The sequence below is a fragment of the Felis catus genome, chromosome D3 (genome assembly GCF_018350175.1).
Source record: "Felis catus isolate Fca126 chromosome D3, F.catus_Fca126_mat1.0, whole genome shotgun sequence".
Classification (NCBI taxonomy): domain Eukaryota; kingdom Metazoa; phylum Chordata; class Mammalia; order Carnivora; family Felidae; genus Felis; species Felis catus.
The window spans coordinates 40,893,869-40,912,279 of record NC_058379.1 but is presented as its reverse complement, the minus strand read 5'-3'; the positions used below and the strand labels follow the sequence as shown (position 1 = coordinate 40,912,279).

General features: G+C 42.3%; 1 protein-coding gene across 3 annotated transcripts in view; it reads right to left on the bottom strand.

Annotated features, from left to right (window-relative positions):
• Positions 1-864: 864 nt before the first annotated feature.
• The window catches only part of MYOM1 (myomesin 1), a 157,600-nt gene continuing 140,053 nt past the window's right edge, over positions 865-18,411 (bottom strand). For all 3 annotated transcript variants that reach the window (XM_045041627.1, XM_045041626.1, XM_045041628.1), the window contains 9 exons: positions 15,504-15,617; positions 14,724-14,811; positions 13,538-13,576; positions 13,342-13,447; positions 9,931-10,094; positions 7,679-7,715; positions 7,409-7,431; positions 4,837-4,892; positions 865-1,687 (listed from right to left, as the gene is read on the bottom strand). In XM_045041627.1, the coding sequence (XP_044897562.1) occupies positions 1,394-1,687; positions 4,837-4,892; positions 7,409-7,431; positions 7,679-7,715; positions 9,931-10,094; positions 13,342-13,447; positions 13,538-13,576; positions 14,724-14,811; positions 15,504-15,617 (921 nt within the window). In that variant the 3' untranslated portion in view covers positions 865-1,393. The remainder of the gene's footprint in view (positions 1,688-4,836; positions 4,893-7,408; positions 7,432-7,678; positions 7,716-9,930; positions 10,095-13,341; positions 13,448-13,537; positions 13,577-14,723; positions 14,812-15,503; positions 15,618-18,411) is intronic.

The following is an 18,411-nucleotide window of genomic DNA, read 5'->3' as shown; positions in this document are numbered from 1 at the left end:
TGTAGGTGTACCTCCAAACTTATAAGAGGGTCAGTTGTCCCATCCCTGACCTTTGGCAGGAGGATGGAGAGGGGAAACCTCCTTTTACCATTACTGTTTTCCTCTAGTGGTGTGTGAGTGAGCATGAGTGTGCATGTGAATGTGTGTGGTAGAGGTGGTTGTGGGGTGGTGACGGAGGAAGAATCAAATTTCCTAAAGCATAATGCTGTCTGCCAGCAAGCCCTGCAAAGAGGGGCAGGCTCCAAAGCTGGCAGTTCTCTGAACTCAGAATCAGGGTTCTTCTTTTCTTAGCTGTGCACCCTTATTCACCAATTCTGGCACTAGACTCCCACACCATCTTATTATCCTTAATTGACACATTACATGCAATTACTCTGGGTATCTTAACAATGGAATAGACTTGATTGTACAGTAAGCCACCAGATGTACAGTGACAGCTCAATTTTACACCCTGGATCCTCAATTGACCTTGGATGACTCTGACAAGTCTGTGAAGGTACCACTTTATTTAAAAAAATGTTTTTTTAACATTTATTTATCTTTGAGAGAGAGACACATACACAGCGCTAGTGGGGGAGGCACAGAGAAAGGGAGACACAGAATCCAAAGCAGGCTCCAGGCTCTGAGCTGTCATCACAGAGCCCTAAGTGGGGCTAGAACCCACGAGATGTGAGATCATGACCTGAGCCAAAGTTGGCCGCCCAACCAACCGAGCCACCCAGGTGCTCCATGAAAGTACCACTTTAACCAAGAGGAATTTACATCAGAAGATGCGCTATAAGAAGCAATGAGAAGGATGCACCAGAGACCACTAAACTGAGCAGCCGAACAGGAAGAATAAGAGAAACACTGATGGGGAAGAGGAGAGGTGTGAGGACTGTTTATTAATACCAAGGAGGCTCCAAATCACAAGACCGCCAATAGAAATGCACGTCACTATCGTAACAACACACAAAACATACTGGTTGGCTTAACAATTCATCCCTGTCTTGACAAAAATGCTGAAGTATGATTGCAACCCATGAGAATTCACCGGGGAAAGTCTAGCCAAGTCCAAACTCTGCTCCACAACACATTTGTCTGCTCTCTGACCATCGTTCAACGTCCCTCTGACTTTTATTCTGGCCTTTTCCTTAAAACCATTTCCTAATGTTTGTGCTACCAATGGTATTTTCTTAACACAGAATTTGCAGATAAAGAAAAACTATTAAAATGTTGTTAGTTGATGCTTTTTTACAGGAGTAAAAGATTTCACAATTTTCCCCCAAGCAGCACAAAAACAGGGAGTAGAAAGCGTGAAGACTTCCTTATGCTTTACTCAAGCCATTTGCACACAAGTAACTCGAGGCAGCTCAGTGCAGCTGCCCCTGCGCACACTCGCAGCGGTCTCCCGTCACTTGGACTTCTTGTTGCCTTTCTGGGGCTGCTCAGTGGCCTTCCTTGCCTCCTCCTCTGGGATGAACACACTGATAGTGAAGTCGCTTATCTCCGAGCCATACTTGTTCTTCACAACCAGCCCGTATTTGCCGGAGTCGGCGGTGCTCACCCCACTGATGGTGAAGTAGGCCGTCTTGCCAGCCTCAAACTTGACGCTGCAGTGGTCGTCTGTGACCAGAGGCTTCTCGTTCTTCAGCCAGGACACCTCTGGAGTCGGGTCACCCCACACGATGCAGGTGAGATTAAGCGCCTGCAAAACAGGTTTTATCAGAGGGAAGGAAATATATTTGGTACGATAATCCAATTTCAAGTATCCTTCTGGTGGTCGGGCAGGACCCAAAGGAGGATAAATATAAAACCCATGGAATGATGGGTGGAGTTACGTGGCATATGCACCTGCGTGGATTACAATTTGACTTCAGTCCTGAGTAGGTTTCTGTAGGGCCTCAGCCTTCTGGCTTTGGGAGTGCTTATCATCAGAACCACACGAAGGAGTTTGCTTCCAGGTCCCACAGGCACTCTTGCTTTCGTAAACACCTAGATATGCCTTTTGTTCTCATGTGGCATCTGGACGCTGTCTCGGTAGAGAAATCTCATTGCCGTAATTGCCACCTGCTCACTTTGCATTCTGTCTGCCTCACAGAGCCCGGCAGCAGAATCCTAACAGCTGTTTCAGATAATGGGACTGATTTTCAGGTTCCACCTTCCTCATTTTATTTCTCCCCCAAAACTCCACCCAGTCTGTTGCAGTTGCAAAGGTGCTCTACCAAAATGTATTCCTATTTCCTGACATCTTATTATACTACGATCTGTGCTGAAACCCTCTTATTTTAAAAGATCAATGCTTAGGCCTATAGTTTAACTTTACCATAGTTTTCTGTTGAAAGTTTAAGAGTAATTGTAGATTCATAAACAGTTGTAAAAAATAATAGAGAGATCCCATGTGCCCTTACCCAGTTTCCCCCAACAGTAACATTTTACAAAACGATAGTATAAGAACACAACCAGTACATTGACAGTGATGGAATCCATTGTTCTTATTCAGATTTCCCCAGTTTGGCTTGCACTCATTGGTGTTTGTGTGTGTGTGTGGCTCTATTCAATTCTGTCACTTGTCTAGGTCCATGTATCTAGTCCCTCAGTCAAGACAGAGAACATTTCCATCACCACAAGGATCTCTCATGTTGCCCTTTATACCCACACCCACTCCCCTGTCCCCAACCTCCCAACCTCACTTCCAACTCCTGGCAACCACCAATCTGTTTTCCATTTCCAACACGGAATTTTCCAAAGCATTATATAATAGCATCGTACAGTATGTAGCCATTTGAGATTGCCTTTTCTACCTGGCACAACTCCTTGCAGATTCATCCAAGTTACTGCAGATATCAGTAGTTTGTCCCTTTTTATGGGTTAATAGTGCGCCATGGTGTGTGTGCGTGTGCGTGTATGTGTGTGGCTATAAAGGTCATCTGGGCTGTTTCCAGTTTGGAGCTATTATGACTAAAGTGGCTACTGAACATCTGTATACAGGTTTTTATTTGAGCTTAATTTTAATTTCTTTATGATATATGCTGAGGAGTACAACTACTAGCTCATATGGTAAATCCATGTTTTCCTTTTTTGAGAAATTGTCTAACTGTTTTCCTGAGTGGCTGTACAATCTTGGTTTACATTTCCACCAGCAATGTATAAGTGATCTGTATCTCTGCATCCTTATCGGTGTTTGTTGTTGTCTCTGTTTTTATTTTAGCGGTTCTGATAGGTGTGTTAGGATATTTCATTGTGGTTGTAATTTGCGTTTCTCTGAATTTACTTCACATTTTAAATTCCATTCTTGCATTTTTTTTTCTTACTGAAATCCAGAAACTATAAGAAAAAGAACTAGGGCTCACAACATACAGGGAAAAGGATATTCTTCTCTAAAGAGTCTTATATGATCACTTATTATCTCTTCTATAAGAGTATTGTTTAAAAACAGGAGATTAAGAAATCAGTTTCCTTTCCATGGTTAATTAGCATTTCTTACTGAATTATTCTACAAACACATTTCAACAAGAAAAATGGTCAAGCTATTGCCATTAAACTTACCCAAGTGGATCAGGTACATGATTTTGGAAACTGTGATTACTTAGGGGTTAAAACTTTTTTTTTTTTAAGTAGGCTCCATGCCCAATGTGGGACTTAAACTCATGACTCTGAGATCAAGAATTGCATGTCTACTGACCGAGCCAGCCAGGCACACCTTGAGGGTTAAAACTTTTAACAAAACCAAACCAAACTCTCAAATACCTTAGGTGTCATGGAAAACTACTATCCATACTTTAGATTTATTTCCATTATAGATCACAAAGTGCTTTCATATACATTCTATCTCTTAATTCTCACTACAACCTAGTGAGCTGAATATTTTGAACCCCATTAGATGAGGAACATGAAAACCCGCAACCCTGCAGTGGTTGAGCTTAAAGTCAGCTGTGGTCACATTCTACCCGCAAAGAAATTTAGCTGGATGAAACCTGCCTCTCACTAAAGCCTTTCTACATGCCTTGTTTTATCCCTAGTCTACCTACTGAATGTCTTCAGTGTCCTTCTGAGGTGGGAAAAGGTTTTGTGCCACTACAGGTACCCCTCCCCTATGGCTGGCTTATTAAATTAGTCTTTTTTAAAATGTTTATTTTATTTTTGAGAGAGAGAGAAACAGAGTGTTAGCGGGGGAGGAGCAGGGAGAGAGGGAGACACAGAATCCAAACAAGGCTCCAGGCTCTGCGCTATCTGTACAGAGCCCGACGCGGGGCTCAAACCCACAGACCGTGAGATCATGACCAGAGCTGAAGTCAGAAGCTTAACCGACAGAGCCACTCAGGCACCCCTGAAATTTGTCTCATGAAACATAGGGATGAAGAGAATGACTCCAGGTTAGAAATTATGTTCATTGCTTTTCAGAGAGATGATTACAGAGCCAGGAAATACCAGTTTAAAGTTAAATGGAAAGAAATCAGCTTTCAACCGAAATAGAGCCAACAGAAATTCGCGGAGCAGCATGTTTCCCTTCAGAGGCGAAGTATTTAACAGGACAGCCTATTTTCCACTAGGTATTAGCGTTCACATCTTTCTTCATTTATGTTTGTCATATAGTTGTGATCGAACATTTTTTGCTTCTCATGGTATGAAAGGGCACCTCTGGAAATAGACTCTGTGGTCCACATGGGCCTGTGTAAGGCGAACTTGTATCCTGATCCTCGGCCTAAAAAACAGACTGTGGTTTGTGCTTTGAATCTGGCTATTCTGAAATGAATCCTAAGCAGCAGTGGTGGGGACTTTCTTAGAACAAAGTCTGGGCCACTGGAACCCATTGCTAGTGTGGAAGACGTGAGGACAGGAGTGGTGCATGCTTACCTTGCCTTCCTGGATGGTGACCACATCGGGGAGACCACCCAGCACTCGGGCACGATCTGCAAGCATAGGCATTTCTGGTTAATCACTGAAATGATGAGCGCCAGTGATCCCACTCACAAAACCACCCCAGGGAGCTAACTTTCCAATTTAGCCTCCTTCTTATAATTCCTTTATACCTGTTTTTAATATGTAAAATAAGAAAATGATCCAGTGATTGTGGATGTTACCCTTCCTCATACGATACTTTGTGTGCGTGGGTGCCTCTATCTGTGCCTAAATTATCAGCTTGAGATGGATGGCTTTGTGGCATCAAGACCTGCTCTATAATTTTCACAGCTATTTTCAGCCCTGGCCCTTCTGCAGCTCAATGGGGCTCAGCTTGAGGAGGCAGAGCAGATCTCTATGGACAGCCTCCAACTCTGCTTGGCCTCCTTTATGGGCTTCCCTATGATTAAAAAAAAAAAAGTTGCATAATTGGAGGCTATATGCCATGAGATCTGGAGGTTTATGCAGATTGTGGGCTTTCTTTGTGGACTTTTCTAGAGAGCTTTTCTTTCTTGTCTCCTACTAGTTCTTGGTATGTAGGGCTACGATCTATGGCCGTGAGTGCAAGGGCCCCAGCTGAGGGGGCAAGGGGTGGGAAGGGTGCTGAAATCCAGAGCTGACCTCTTACCCCCTGCCCCCACTAAGCCCTGTGCTCTAGGTGTGACTGGCCCAGCCCCAGAGAAGAACATTTGTATAATCTGCTCAAAGGGACACTGTTTGCCACTAAAGCAGTAGCCACCACACTCTCAATTTTAGGCCTACTTTAATCAACGTGTGACTCTAGATCCCGAAGTCAGAAGACTAAAGCTTTGAATGAGTCTTGAATCTTCACTGCTTTCTCCTGTTGATTCCATTGCACCTTGCACCACTTGTAAGTTCAACTGGTCATTTGGCTCCTGCCACACCCGATGTGTGAAATCAGGCAGGGCACCTGTGTGGACCCCAGTCTCCTAATCTGTGGCGTGGAGGAAGGGTTGCATTACAGCTGTGGACATGATGTCACCCAGCTGTGCTCCACAGCATCCGTGGGATTCCTCTGGGGGCCCTCTGAGGAGGGGCGCTGAGTCAGGGAGCTCAGACCCCAACCCAACTCCAATGAAGCTAACTCAGCTTTTACCCATTTTGGTAAAATATCTTTCACACAGATACTGGATCTGCGTGAAAGATGGTGTTTGAATGAAGCATCCCCCAACGTATAAAAGATTAAACACATGGGGCTAGAAAAGCACTAAAGTCTCTTCCAGCTCTAAACTGCTTTGATACAGAAATTTCAGAAAGAGTTCATGAACTGGAAGGAGGGTCAGGCTCCTTGCCCACCAGAGTTTGAGAATGGGGAGTAGCCACCAACTGTGGACACTGGATTTGCTTGTGCGTGTGTACAGGAGCAGGAGGGGCACACTGGGTACCAACAAGGAGCGCTCCCCTCTGGCCCACAGTGGGCCCCGGTGCCTGCCCCATTCACCACTAGCAGCAGCCACACAACCCCAGCACAAGGGCAGGAAGAGGGAAGGAGCAGGAAGGAGGCGGGAAGCAGTGCAAGTCAAAGGTGAAAAGTTCCATCCTGAATGACCTGGAGCCACTAAAAGGCTGGCAGATGACCTCATTCCTCACTCCCCTACGGTTCCCTTCCATTCCAGCTCAGGACTGACTCTACAATTTTAACCTTCAACCATTTTCAAATTGTTGCTTCACACACTCAGAGAGAACCTGCATGATTACGATATTTAGTCCATGACCCCTGAAATCCTAAAAGATTGGGCGTTCCAGAAATCTCCATGTGTGAGGCAAACAGCTGACAGAAGTTAGTAGTGAGCACATTTCTGGGTACACAGACTTGACAGTTTGGCATTTGTTCACTCAGACCGTGAAGTATTCAAGAAGGCCTTATTTGGCAGCTTTTATCCTACAAAGGTTCTTAGGAAAATGCAGGAGTAAATCAGTGATAGTGATTTACCTGATGCCAAATGTACAAAAATTCTTTTTTTTATTAAAAATTTTTTTAAGTTTATTTATCTTGAAAGAGAGAGCATGAGCACGGGAGAGGCAGAGAGAGAGGGAAAGAGAGAATCCCAGGCAGGCTCCACGCTATCAGCACACAGCCTGACGTGGGCCTCGATCCCACAGACTGTGAGATAATCCGAAATCAAGAGTCAGGCACTCAACTGACTGAGCCATCCAGGCACCCCACAAAGTTTCTTATTTCTTCTGTTCTTTAATATATATAAATTTTTCTGACACATTGTGCCTGCTGCAAGTGGTTAACAACTTGCATAATTTGTGCCCAGAGATTTCTCAGGACACCTGGGTGGTTAGCTCAAGAGCTGAGTGACAGTCTTAAAATGTAACCTGAGACCTTCCTTTCACAGACATTCTTACTCAAGAGACTAAATGAAAACACATGTAGAAGGTTAAAAAGAAAAAAGAAAGGAAAAAAAATTCATTCTTCTCCATCTGCAGTCACAATAAACAAATGAAAGTTATGTTTTGAAACTATGCCAGGAATAAATGGGAAGGGGGTTTTACTTACTTTTCTCTGCAATGGCAGCTTGTCTGTGGTTGAGAGACGGGAACAAACATGAAAACAAAGAAGAATTTTGTTTTAGTGTTACTTCAAAGTGGCGAAACCTGGACTGCATTTCATTGCCTGGGAGACATCTTGCTGCTCAACAAGGCAGTGGGAAGTGTTGCTTTTAGGCATTTGCCAAAATAAAAGACCCTCTCTAACCCTCAGGTGGGGGAATACCTGAGCACACCATGTTCCAGAGAAATCAGTGCATGCAAATGGCAAGGGACTTACTTTAATCTCTGGAATTCAGCAAAGGCTTCATCATATGCTTTAAGAGAAAAAAAGAGAAGTTAGAATGTTCTCACCCAGAACTGAGGACACAACAGGAGTGGATTAAAATTCACAGCCTGAGGTCGGTGTGATCAGTCCGGACATGACTAAGCTGACTTTGAATAAGGCTATGCCTCCTTTACTCTGCAACTTGATGGACTTCACAGGGGAAGCAAATACTTTCTAGGGAGAAAAGATGAAGTAGTGGATTTTAGAAGCTCCCAATTCGGTTGCAAGACCATCCTTTCAAACAGGAAGGCAAAGATTCACTCTGCCAAAGATAAAACGGTAATAAAGGTGGTTAAACATCCTGAACATCAAAAAGGCTTTTCTGTTATTAAATCATCCCCCATGTACGTCACAGCTTCCCCCATGTACGTCACAGTTAAGTGTTTCCATGTTGCATAGTCTGGCCCGTCTATCTGTGTGAAAGGGCACAGGAACTATGACACTCACAGTGTGTGCCAGCGTGGGCCCGAAGCAACGCTTCTGAGCTGGCCAGGAGCCGAGACAAAAGACAGCAGATGAGGAAATGAGAGCTACACTGTTCCAAAATCTCTTCTCCCCGCTGAGCCTGCAGAGCAAGCCGCTTGGAATGCTTCAGGTAAAAAGGCAGCTTTATTTTGAAGTCTCTCTCATCTCTTCTTTAAGCTCCTCTTTGGTCTGAGAATCATGATATTTTATGTCTAGAAAGTATTTACATAATACCAGTCCATCCCCCTGCTTTTACGGATGGGAAGAATAAGCACAAAGTCAGGCTTCAAGTCTGGGGAGGTAGGCCAGTTAGGCTACCCCTAGCTAAGCGTTCGGTGCCCTTCCTTTTGCCCACACTACACTGAGACATGGGCATCGCTGAACCAATATGCTTTGGTGAGCCGGAGAGGAAAAGAAAAAGTTTTTTAGGTTCTGGTTTTTGTTTTTAAATCCACCCCCTTCCTGTTTCCCATTTTCTGTTGTGTTTCAAAATGCGAGAGATCCCCTGTCACTGCAGTGTGTGACTCAGGCACAGTGGGGGGGGGGGGGGGGGAGGGGGAGGCGGAGGCAACCACTCCCATTTGAATCTTTCCAGTCCAAATGAGTGGGAGATGGGGGGTAAAGATAAGGGGAGTCAGCACAAAATAACTCAAGGCAGGACTGAAAAGGCTGTGCTCTGAATTGTGAATCTACTCTCTGAGGATTAAAAACACTAAGAGTTCTGGGATATTTAGATTGCATTTGAGTACATGAAGAAGTGGAAGAAAAAGTCAGTCCACAGTCTCCTTGAGAAATATTAGGTAGAAGCTAGACAGGAGCAGTGGAAGGAACACCCCAAGGCAGAGTCCCAAGTGCTTGAAGGAGGATGATAGAAACAGGAGCTGGAGGCAAGGATGGTGATAAGTAAGCTACACATTAAAAGCCTGAGGGTACAATATCCTGACCCTGTGGCTTTCAAGGCCTTGGGGCTGACGGATCAAGAGCCACAGGTGCGTGAGGAACACACACTCGCTTTCCGCTTCCACCTCTTTTAACCATTTAACTTGTGGTTGATAGTTGCGTGTTACTTCTGGTCTGTGTTTGTCCGTGTTTCTCACTACTTCCTGCTCCTCTTTCCTCTTCTCTCCAGATGCCCCCATTCTCTCAGCAGATGACCAAGAAATCTGAGGCCATAAGGACCCAACTTTTCCAACTTTCTTCTCTTCTCCTTAATATTGATCTTTGCCAATTCACATTTACCCTCCTCTGGTTTCTGAAGAAAAGGAATCCCTTGCTCTTCCCCAAAGTCAACGCCTCCGCCTCAGCCCTAGATCTCAAGCCTTCCATTCTTCAGAACACTGATATATTGGTTATTCCCCTCCACTCCCACCTTCAATCCTTCCATCTCAACTGATTTCTTAAACTCTATTAAACATGCTCAAATTTCAATCACCATAACACATTTCTTTTTCAGTGATCGTCCTTGCTCAAGTGATTGTAAATCAACCTGCCCTTCTTTGTAAGCACCTTGAAAAGATAGTTCTTTCTCTCCATGTTTATTGTCTCCACTGTATACTTTTCACTGATACTCCAAGACCCACTGAATTCTTTCTTCTACCACCACGCTAAATTTAAACTACTTGATTAAAATCCCCAATCATCTTTCAATAGTCAAATGTAATGGCTTCTTGTCACCCTTCATTCTTTTTTAAAAGCCCTCTCCTCCTCAGGAATTTCTAACCTGCAAAATATCCATTTACCTTGTCCAGAAAGATCCACTGTCTTTTGGTGTCCAGTTTTGCCATCAAAGAGCTCCATTACATACTTCCCTTTGTCATTCGGAGTGGGCTCATTGATTTGCAGCCAGATCTGCTCCCCGGTGACCCCACTCTTAACTCTGTCTGTGTACTTAATAGCAGTCCCGCTGTTCATATCAAAGAAAACATTGTTATTGTTTGCTTTCATCCAGAGCTCATTTTTACTCTTTCTTGAAGATCTCACCATAGAGTTTTACAGGCTTTCAAACAACATGGGATCCACATATGTTCTGCTTCAGAAAAATTATGGGCCCTGCATCACAGAACTTGGATTCCAAGGCCCAGGGCGGGGGTGAGGGTAGGGGGTCTGACAGTCTGTACATTTAACTCCCAACAGCAGTGTGGGGCCCTAGCCGATTGCAACGCCAATACTTCTCAGTGGTATTAATGATCTTTGTTTTTGCTTGGGTTTATTTGTAGGGCTAAGAGAATCTTTAAAGTGAAAAGGCCAAACTCCATGTTATATTACAGCATATTTCACGCAGATGGTCTACGGCTATAAATCAGATTTTACAAAATAATTAAAAGCAGACTTAAGGAGGTTCATCTGTGGCTGAAATCTATTGCCATGTACGTGGTTACAAAGCTATTTAAAACATATGTAAATATGTACTTGGTAGGAAGGCCTAGAGTAAATGAAAAGCAGAATCTCTGCCAAAATGAATGAGGCACTTTCTCTGTCCCTGAACGTGAGTTTCTCTAAATTCTGTAGTAGGTCATGAGCAGACACATACATTGCATTCTTTACAAGAGAATGAAAGCAAATAGAACCCTTTGCTTTGTGATCTGATGGCCCAGACATGTTACTGTTATAAATGAGGTAAGAGAGAGGTAGAGGTAGATATACTCTCAATGATGCTAAAAGAAACTTTACGAAGAGTTTGTAAACACAAGAGGAAATAAGAAGAAAAGGCACAAAACTACTTAACGATAGCAACAATTATGCATAGAGAAAAGACTGGAAGTACACCAAAAAGTTTACCCTATGGCTAGGAAAACTAGAGAGGATATCATATTATAAACTCTTTCTAATATGTAATATGATATTATGTGTATTTTCTAAAAGAAGCAATGTATTATGTTTGTAGTTGTAATAAACAAAATGAACTTTAAAAACAGAAAAACAAAAATCACGACTAAAAATTTTCAGCTTTCAAATAAACATTCACAGCATTTTTCTTATACACTACATTCTTTAAAAGCTATTAAAAGTTAAACTGCCATCAAATGAACAGTAATGGAGCCCCTCCGCACCCACAGACTTGAGTCTGAGCAATATATATGTCTTAGACAGTTAGAAAGATAGATAGTCCTCTGGTTTGCTATAATAAATCTGTTTGAAATCTCTAATCTCTGACCAACATGCATAATACCTTACATTTGTAAAGCCCTTCACGGTTTACAAAGTGCCATAACTTTTTTCATTCTCTCATTGGGTCCATCAGTATTATGAGATAAAACAGGTATTATTGTTGCTATTTCATATGAGAGAAACTTGACATTTCAGAAAATTAAATGACTGGCCTAAGAATCAAAGGAAGATAGGAGCCAAGTCAAGACTAAAGCCCATTTCAAGGTTTTTTTTTCCTGTTATGCTGCATATTTACATAAAGACAGTGAAGACAATGAGTCCTTGATTCCTGAATCTTTCATAGGTACCCGGGTACATAAAACAGTCATTCAGCTGACTAGACTGAATAGAGTCAGAGGTTTATGCCTTGCTAGTCTAACAGCAGTTTCCTCAAAACTGAATGCTCTCATTTTTGTGAACAAGTAATTCTTTTAAAGATGATGTAAAGACTTTTGATTGATGATTCAGTTAATTTATCTTCTCTTATTCTTCAGACTGATATATTAGGATGTCCTAGCTGTCACAGAGGAATTTCCTAGAATTTGATCTATTTTAACTTATAATTACTTTCCTAAAATGTTCTGAAAGAAATAGAACAAAGGAATGAAACCCCAGGCGTTCAAATTGGAATTTTACTCCTTCTCTTCCCACCCCCACGTCCCCCTCCCCGCTCTGTTTTTTTAAGAACTCAGGAAATGAATAAGAATACGAATAAAAACTGTGTTCTATATCACAATAAAGTCATTTTTAAAGAAAACACAAATGACTATTTTGTGGGACCTAGCTCTGGTTAAATGTTCAATCTAGACTTTTAAAGCAACACGAACACAGAGTAGTGCCAGGATGAGGGGCTCTGGAGCCAGGCTGTCTGGGCTCAGTTCTCCATCTACCACTTAGTCGTGTGGCCTCAGGCAAATCACCTCCCTGAGCCTGAGCTTCCTCATCACTGAGTGAGAATTACTTGCTTCCTAGAGTTGTGAATATTAACTGAATTCATATATGGAAAGGGCGCGGAGCAGTGACCAGCATGTTATAAACACCCACTGTAGGGAAGATAAACACTGTTGTGCGCCCCTTCCCAGGGCTGCCACAGTGACCTACTGCCCAGTGGGGCTGCTAAGGAGGTCTGCATCCAAAGAGTGGACTGAAGGGGACTGTACCCCATCAGATGTCTATGCTAGGCTGCAGTTCTCTTTCAGCTCAGGAAATTTCAAGGACGGGCAGAGGTTGAGGTCACGGCCAACAGTATAATGGGGAACTGGTTCGACTTAGAAACCTACTTCAGCTCTTAGAATCCCATCCCAGAGGTGAACTTGAGTTCACCTATAACACCACAGAGGACCCTGGGATTAGAACAGATATGCAGGCTCAGTCTAGCTCAAACACACATTCTGAAAGTAATCGCAAATCCCCAAAGCCTTCCAGGGGTGGATGAGAAACAAGTTAATGCCCAACTATGCCGACTGCTATTAACGCTAACAACAAACTCAGGTACTCCACTGGGTCAGGTTTCTGTGGCGAATGACACTATTCATTCAAATAACAGGAAATTTGGTGCCTCTTGGTGCATGCTGCTTCAGTTTTGTTCTAGACCATAGCAGGGGTTAGCTGCAGGTAGAGAGGGAAGAATCAGAATCTGGATCTGGATGCCCGGCAAAGCAGAGGTAGCCCAAGGTCTACCGTCTGGAGGTGGAGGTTGCATTATAGAGACGTGTATGGATTATGATAGTTCCCAAATCACAAAGACAGGTGATTTTAGCCATCACTGGCCTCTCCATGTATGTGTTGAGGGAAAGTGCTAACCTTGTCCTAAGGGAATTGTGGGGGTGCTTGTATCCTACACACATCAACATCAGACCTGAGAAGTAAGAAGTCTCCTTACATGAGAGGAACAGAGGGTTGCTGTTGCCCTCCTCCTGCCCCCCTGCCATGCGCGCGTGCACCCACACACACATACATGGAGAAAGAGTTTCTACAGGGCAGTTAAGTTCCCACTTACTTACTTGTGGGACCAGTTAACTTTCAGATCATCCAGATAGTAAGTAACAAAAGAGTACAGCCGTATGCCCTCGGCTGTGCTCTGGATTTTCAGGTCTGTAGCAGACAAAGCTGAAAGAGGAAAACAGCATATTTCATACAGCTGTAAGCCTAACCAGGAGCATAATGAAGCATTGTCATGGGGAGACCATTTTAACTTACCTATTGTCTTACATACTTCAGTCATTAGTTCTTTAAAGGCTGTGGAAAGAGAGTCACAGACAGAACTTTAGCATAAAAATGCTCACCAAGGTCAAATCTCAAATTGTTAGTAGCATGTGTTGTCAACATTATCCTGCCTGGTGAAGGGTGTTGGCCATAAGGTGAATTTGCTGACCAAATGAGAATAAGTACTCTTTGAGGGAATAATACTTTAATTTGTATCAACTTTTAAAAGGTCCCTGCTCTTATTTTGATATTTTTCCCCCTCTAATTCTTTGTAACTATATATATACATTCTAGAGAAAGCCACCGTGAGATTTCCAGGAAGGTTCTTGGCTTTAGGATTCTCTTCTTCTTAAATCCCAAGAAGTCTTAGTTTACCTAAGAGGAAGTTTTCTCATCTGTGCCATCAACTCATAATGAATTAACCATCCAGGCTCCCTGATATTTCTCAGCCTTATAATGCTTTTTGCCAATAAGCACATTTAGCCTTGCCTCCACGAGGAGCAGGAAGGTGAAATCGAAGTCAGACTCACACTGTTTGTTAGTAATACTGTTAAAGATCTTGTCCAAGAATGCACTTGGAAGTTTGGTGGTCACAGGTAGGTCTTTGTTATCATGATATATTTGTTCTTAGAAGTCTCTCAAAAATGGAAATTTCTTTCTTGCTCTGCTAATACCTGAGAGGTTTCACAGTTCACATATAAATCTTTCTTGCCACCTTTTAAGAGTGGACTATTTGGCGACATGCTTTTCATAGAATTTTTTTTTTAAGTGAACATCTTTTTAAAAAGTAAACCCAATGTGGGGCTTGAACTCACAACCCTGAGAGTAAGAGTCATATGCTCCTCTGACTGAGCCAGCCAGGCGCCCCTCACAGTAGTTCTTGATCCTGGAACATTTTTTATACGGTTGAAACAAAAACGATGCTTTATATTGAAAATGGAACCTTAGGGGACTATGGACTACAAATTCTCTGAACACCTAAAGTACACTTTTGATATCCATGAAGACTAAACGTGAAGCATTTTTGAATAAAACAGTCGTTCACTCCGCTGGAGTTTCAATTAAAACAAAACCTGTGGACAAACACAGCAGGACTTCAGTTGTCACTCAGCCTTATGCACCAGTCTGGTAACCTGTACACAGAACACACAAAATGGACCCCCCCAGTTGGTGGACTGACCTTCATCCACAAGCTTCAGTCTGCTTTTATCTTTTCCTCTGTCGTCTTTCAGGATAACTTCATAAATCCCAGCATCTTTCTTGGAAAACTAAGGGGGGGATGGATACACCACACTGCAGCTTCCAGCAGCCTCAGAGTACCGTGTTTGCACTCTTAAGGTCCTCTGGTTTATAGAACTGCCATCAAATCACACATTAAACAAGCATCTGGCTTTGTGAGCAATGAAGAGTTCACAGACAAACGTGTCCATCATCATTTCACCAGCTAGCGGTCCTGATTTTTCACCCTCTAAGGCTATGAAGTCCTTATTCTTTACTTTTCCTTCATATTAAAAACTAATGATCACATATATTTGAAAGATATGGCCTTTTAGACAAAAAAGGAGGTAAAACCCTATACTTACATGAATACTATGCCTGATGTCTCTGTACTTTGAGGGAACAAGTTATCATGAGGCTTAAGAGCAAACCAAGAAGAATCTACTTAATTGCCTTGCCCCTCACCCATCTATGAAAAGAAGTAGCTTAGAGAGGCCAGAGTTGTGGTGTCTAGCCAATATTGGTTGGATATCTGACAAATCCATGCATTATCACAAAGTGAGAGTTTTTGTGTTCCTATGGTTTGTTTATTTTTGGGGTGATGTCAGGGCACGGATCTTTGGAGCAGCTAGAAGTAAGGTAACAAATGCCTGGAGTCAAGGAATACAGAATCTTATCTCTTTTTTAGAAGAATGTAGGGTACAGAACTAATAAATTACATTTCACATTTATAGTCACCTACCTCTGTTATAAGCAGTGTACATATGCCATCCTTAAAGTCATGCTTTTCATCCACTGATATCTCTCTTTCATCTTTGTACCACACAATATGAGTCTCCTTCTTAATATTTGCCACCTGGAAGAAAAGCCATAATTATACTTCTTGAAGTAAGGGAATGCTGCTCTTACAAAACTAGTTTCTAATGTAGCATTGGATAGAAGAAATGCATGAAATTAGAAGACATAGATTTCTTTTTTTCAAAAATTTTTAATGTTTATTTATTTTTGAAAGAGAGAAAAAGAGAAAGAGAGAGAGCAAGCGAGCATGAGCAGGGGAGGGGCAAAGAGAGGGGGAGACATAGAATCTGAAGCAGGCTCCAGACTCTGAACTGTCAAAACAGAGCCTGACACGGGGCTCGAGCCCATGAACCTTGAGACCGTGTCCTGAGCCAAAGTCAAACACTTAACTGACTGAGCCACCCAGGCACTCCAGAAGGCATAGATATCCGAAGGGATCAATTGAAAGCAATTTTAATTGGCAAAGAGTTTAGAATAAAATGGATACAAATGAATAAACCTAAATCAATAGCACCTATTTCTAGCAGTAAAAATTGACTTTAAGATTGTCTGGTGGACAGAAAAGAATAGATATGTACATGTTAACATGTATACTTAAATAAAATAAATAATAAATATCTGAAAACCATAGAAGACACATCCCATCACATTAAAATATAGCCTGTGTCACAAAAACAAATGGCTTTATCAAAAGAACAGAATGAGTAAGCCCCAATGTATATCTAAATATTTTTAAAAAGATGACTGAAGCTTTGCAAAGAAGTGTGGAAGGGAAGTATGTTTGTGAAAACATTTTTTAATTAAAATGTTTTTAGTTTTGTTGAGATACAATTGACATACAATGTGTAAGTTTAAGGTATATAGCATATTGATTTGATGTATGTATATATTGTGAATTGATCCTCACAGTAAGTTTAGTTAAAAACCATCAAGTATGGTTTAGTAAATTAATTGCTTAGCAATTTTGAGGAAACTCATTTAAATCCTATATCCATACATCATAACATCATAAGTTTCAAACTCGTACAGTTAAAGGGATCTTGACCTTTATCTACAATGTTTAAATTTTCTACAAAGAAGACTATATTCTTGTATTTCTTGTGTAATTAATATTGTGTCAAAAGTAAAGACTTCAGGGGCGCCTGGGTGGCTTGGTCGGTTAAGCGTCCCACTTCGGCTCAGGTCATGATCTCGCGGTCCGTGAGTTCGAGCCCCGCGTCGGGCTCCGTGCTGACAGCTGAGAGCCTGGAGCCTGTTTCAGATTCTGTGTCTCCCTCTCTCTCTGCCCCTCCCCTGTTCATGCTCTGTCTCTCTCTGTCTCAAAAATAAATAAACGTTAAAAAAAAAGTAATGACTTCATACAAATCAAGAGAACAATCCTTAAGACCCCACTGAACAACTGAAGAAATGCACACACAAGTCCCCAAAGAGGAAATATAACTATATAACAAACTATATGACAAACAGATGAAGAAAATGGTGGCGTGGATTCCTGCAGGAGAGGAGTGCCCAGCTCTGCTTTGCAGGCATGCTGGGGTTCTTGTCCTATATTCTTTTGAGTAGACTAGTTCCAAATGGGGTCCATGATAGTCTCATGAGTCTGAATGTTTAGTTACACATACTCCATTAACTATAATGAATATATAAATTGCTAAATGCGCCTAAACTGCTCTAATAATGAAACAAAGAGCTATGGGAAGACAGAGGAAGGTTCATTCTACCTGCACAAAGAAGGAAAAGGTCTTACAGAAAAGATGACTAAGCTGGGACTAGAGAAAGGATTTTGTCGGAGAAGCTGAAACAGCATAAGGAACAGGCACTGGAACAGCATAAGTGCATAATGTATGAATATCTAGATTCTATTTTTAGGCTTCCATGGTTGTTCAGAATCTGGGCAAAGGGCTGATTCTCCTGAGGAAAGACATCAGAACAGGACACCGGAGCTCACATCCCAAAAGGCTAGTACAACAGGTGGGTAGTACAGAAAGAAGCAGGATAGATGTGTGGGCCCCTGGGAAAGGGTGGTTTGCGGGGTGGGCAGTTGTGGAGGAGAAAGTGAGCCAGGGGCTGTATGGCAGTGGACAGCCAGGAGGAGAGAGAGGGTTTTGGCTGCTGCCTGAGAAACTGTTTTTAGGAAGCTTTGCCATTTCCATTGAGACTAAAGCCTAGAATTTAATTTTCAGACACCTTTCTGGAAGACTGATGTTTCTGTAACTTTCATCAGACTTAGAAGAGACGGGGGCACTTGGGTTCTGGCTTTGCTAGTGCCAAATGCCAGATCCATGCTTCTACTTGGAGCCACTGTCTGCTGTCATGACCTTTACACTCCGACCTCATCCAGCAGTTCCCTGTCCAAAACATTTTGGTGACTCACTCAGCTGAACACACCATGTGCCAAGGTATAAAATGATTAAGGGTGTGATATAGCCTTTTTTCCTCTAAATCTTTCCCAAGGCCTAATGAGAGCTGTACACTCTTCATCAAACCTCTCCCCTCCTGGCAGCATGCTGGTTCCAGAACCAGCCTCTGAGCTAGCCAATACTCAAAGGTTGCACCAGTCACAGAATATAGATACGAAATTGCTAAATTTCCAGGGAAGGACAGTGTATCTAGAATGATCGTGGAATAGATCTACTAGTTAGAATGCACATTTGGCCTGAAACAAAGACCATGTGAGATTCTTCTGAGATTAATAATTTTTAAAGAGTTGGGAGTGGGGAGGGAAGAATGAATAGGCAGAGCACAGAGGCTTTTTGCTTTTTAGGGCAGTGAAAAAACTCTGAATGATGCTACAATGGTAGATACAAGTCATTACATATTTGTCCAAACCCATAGCATATATAATGCCAAGA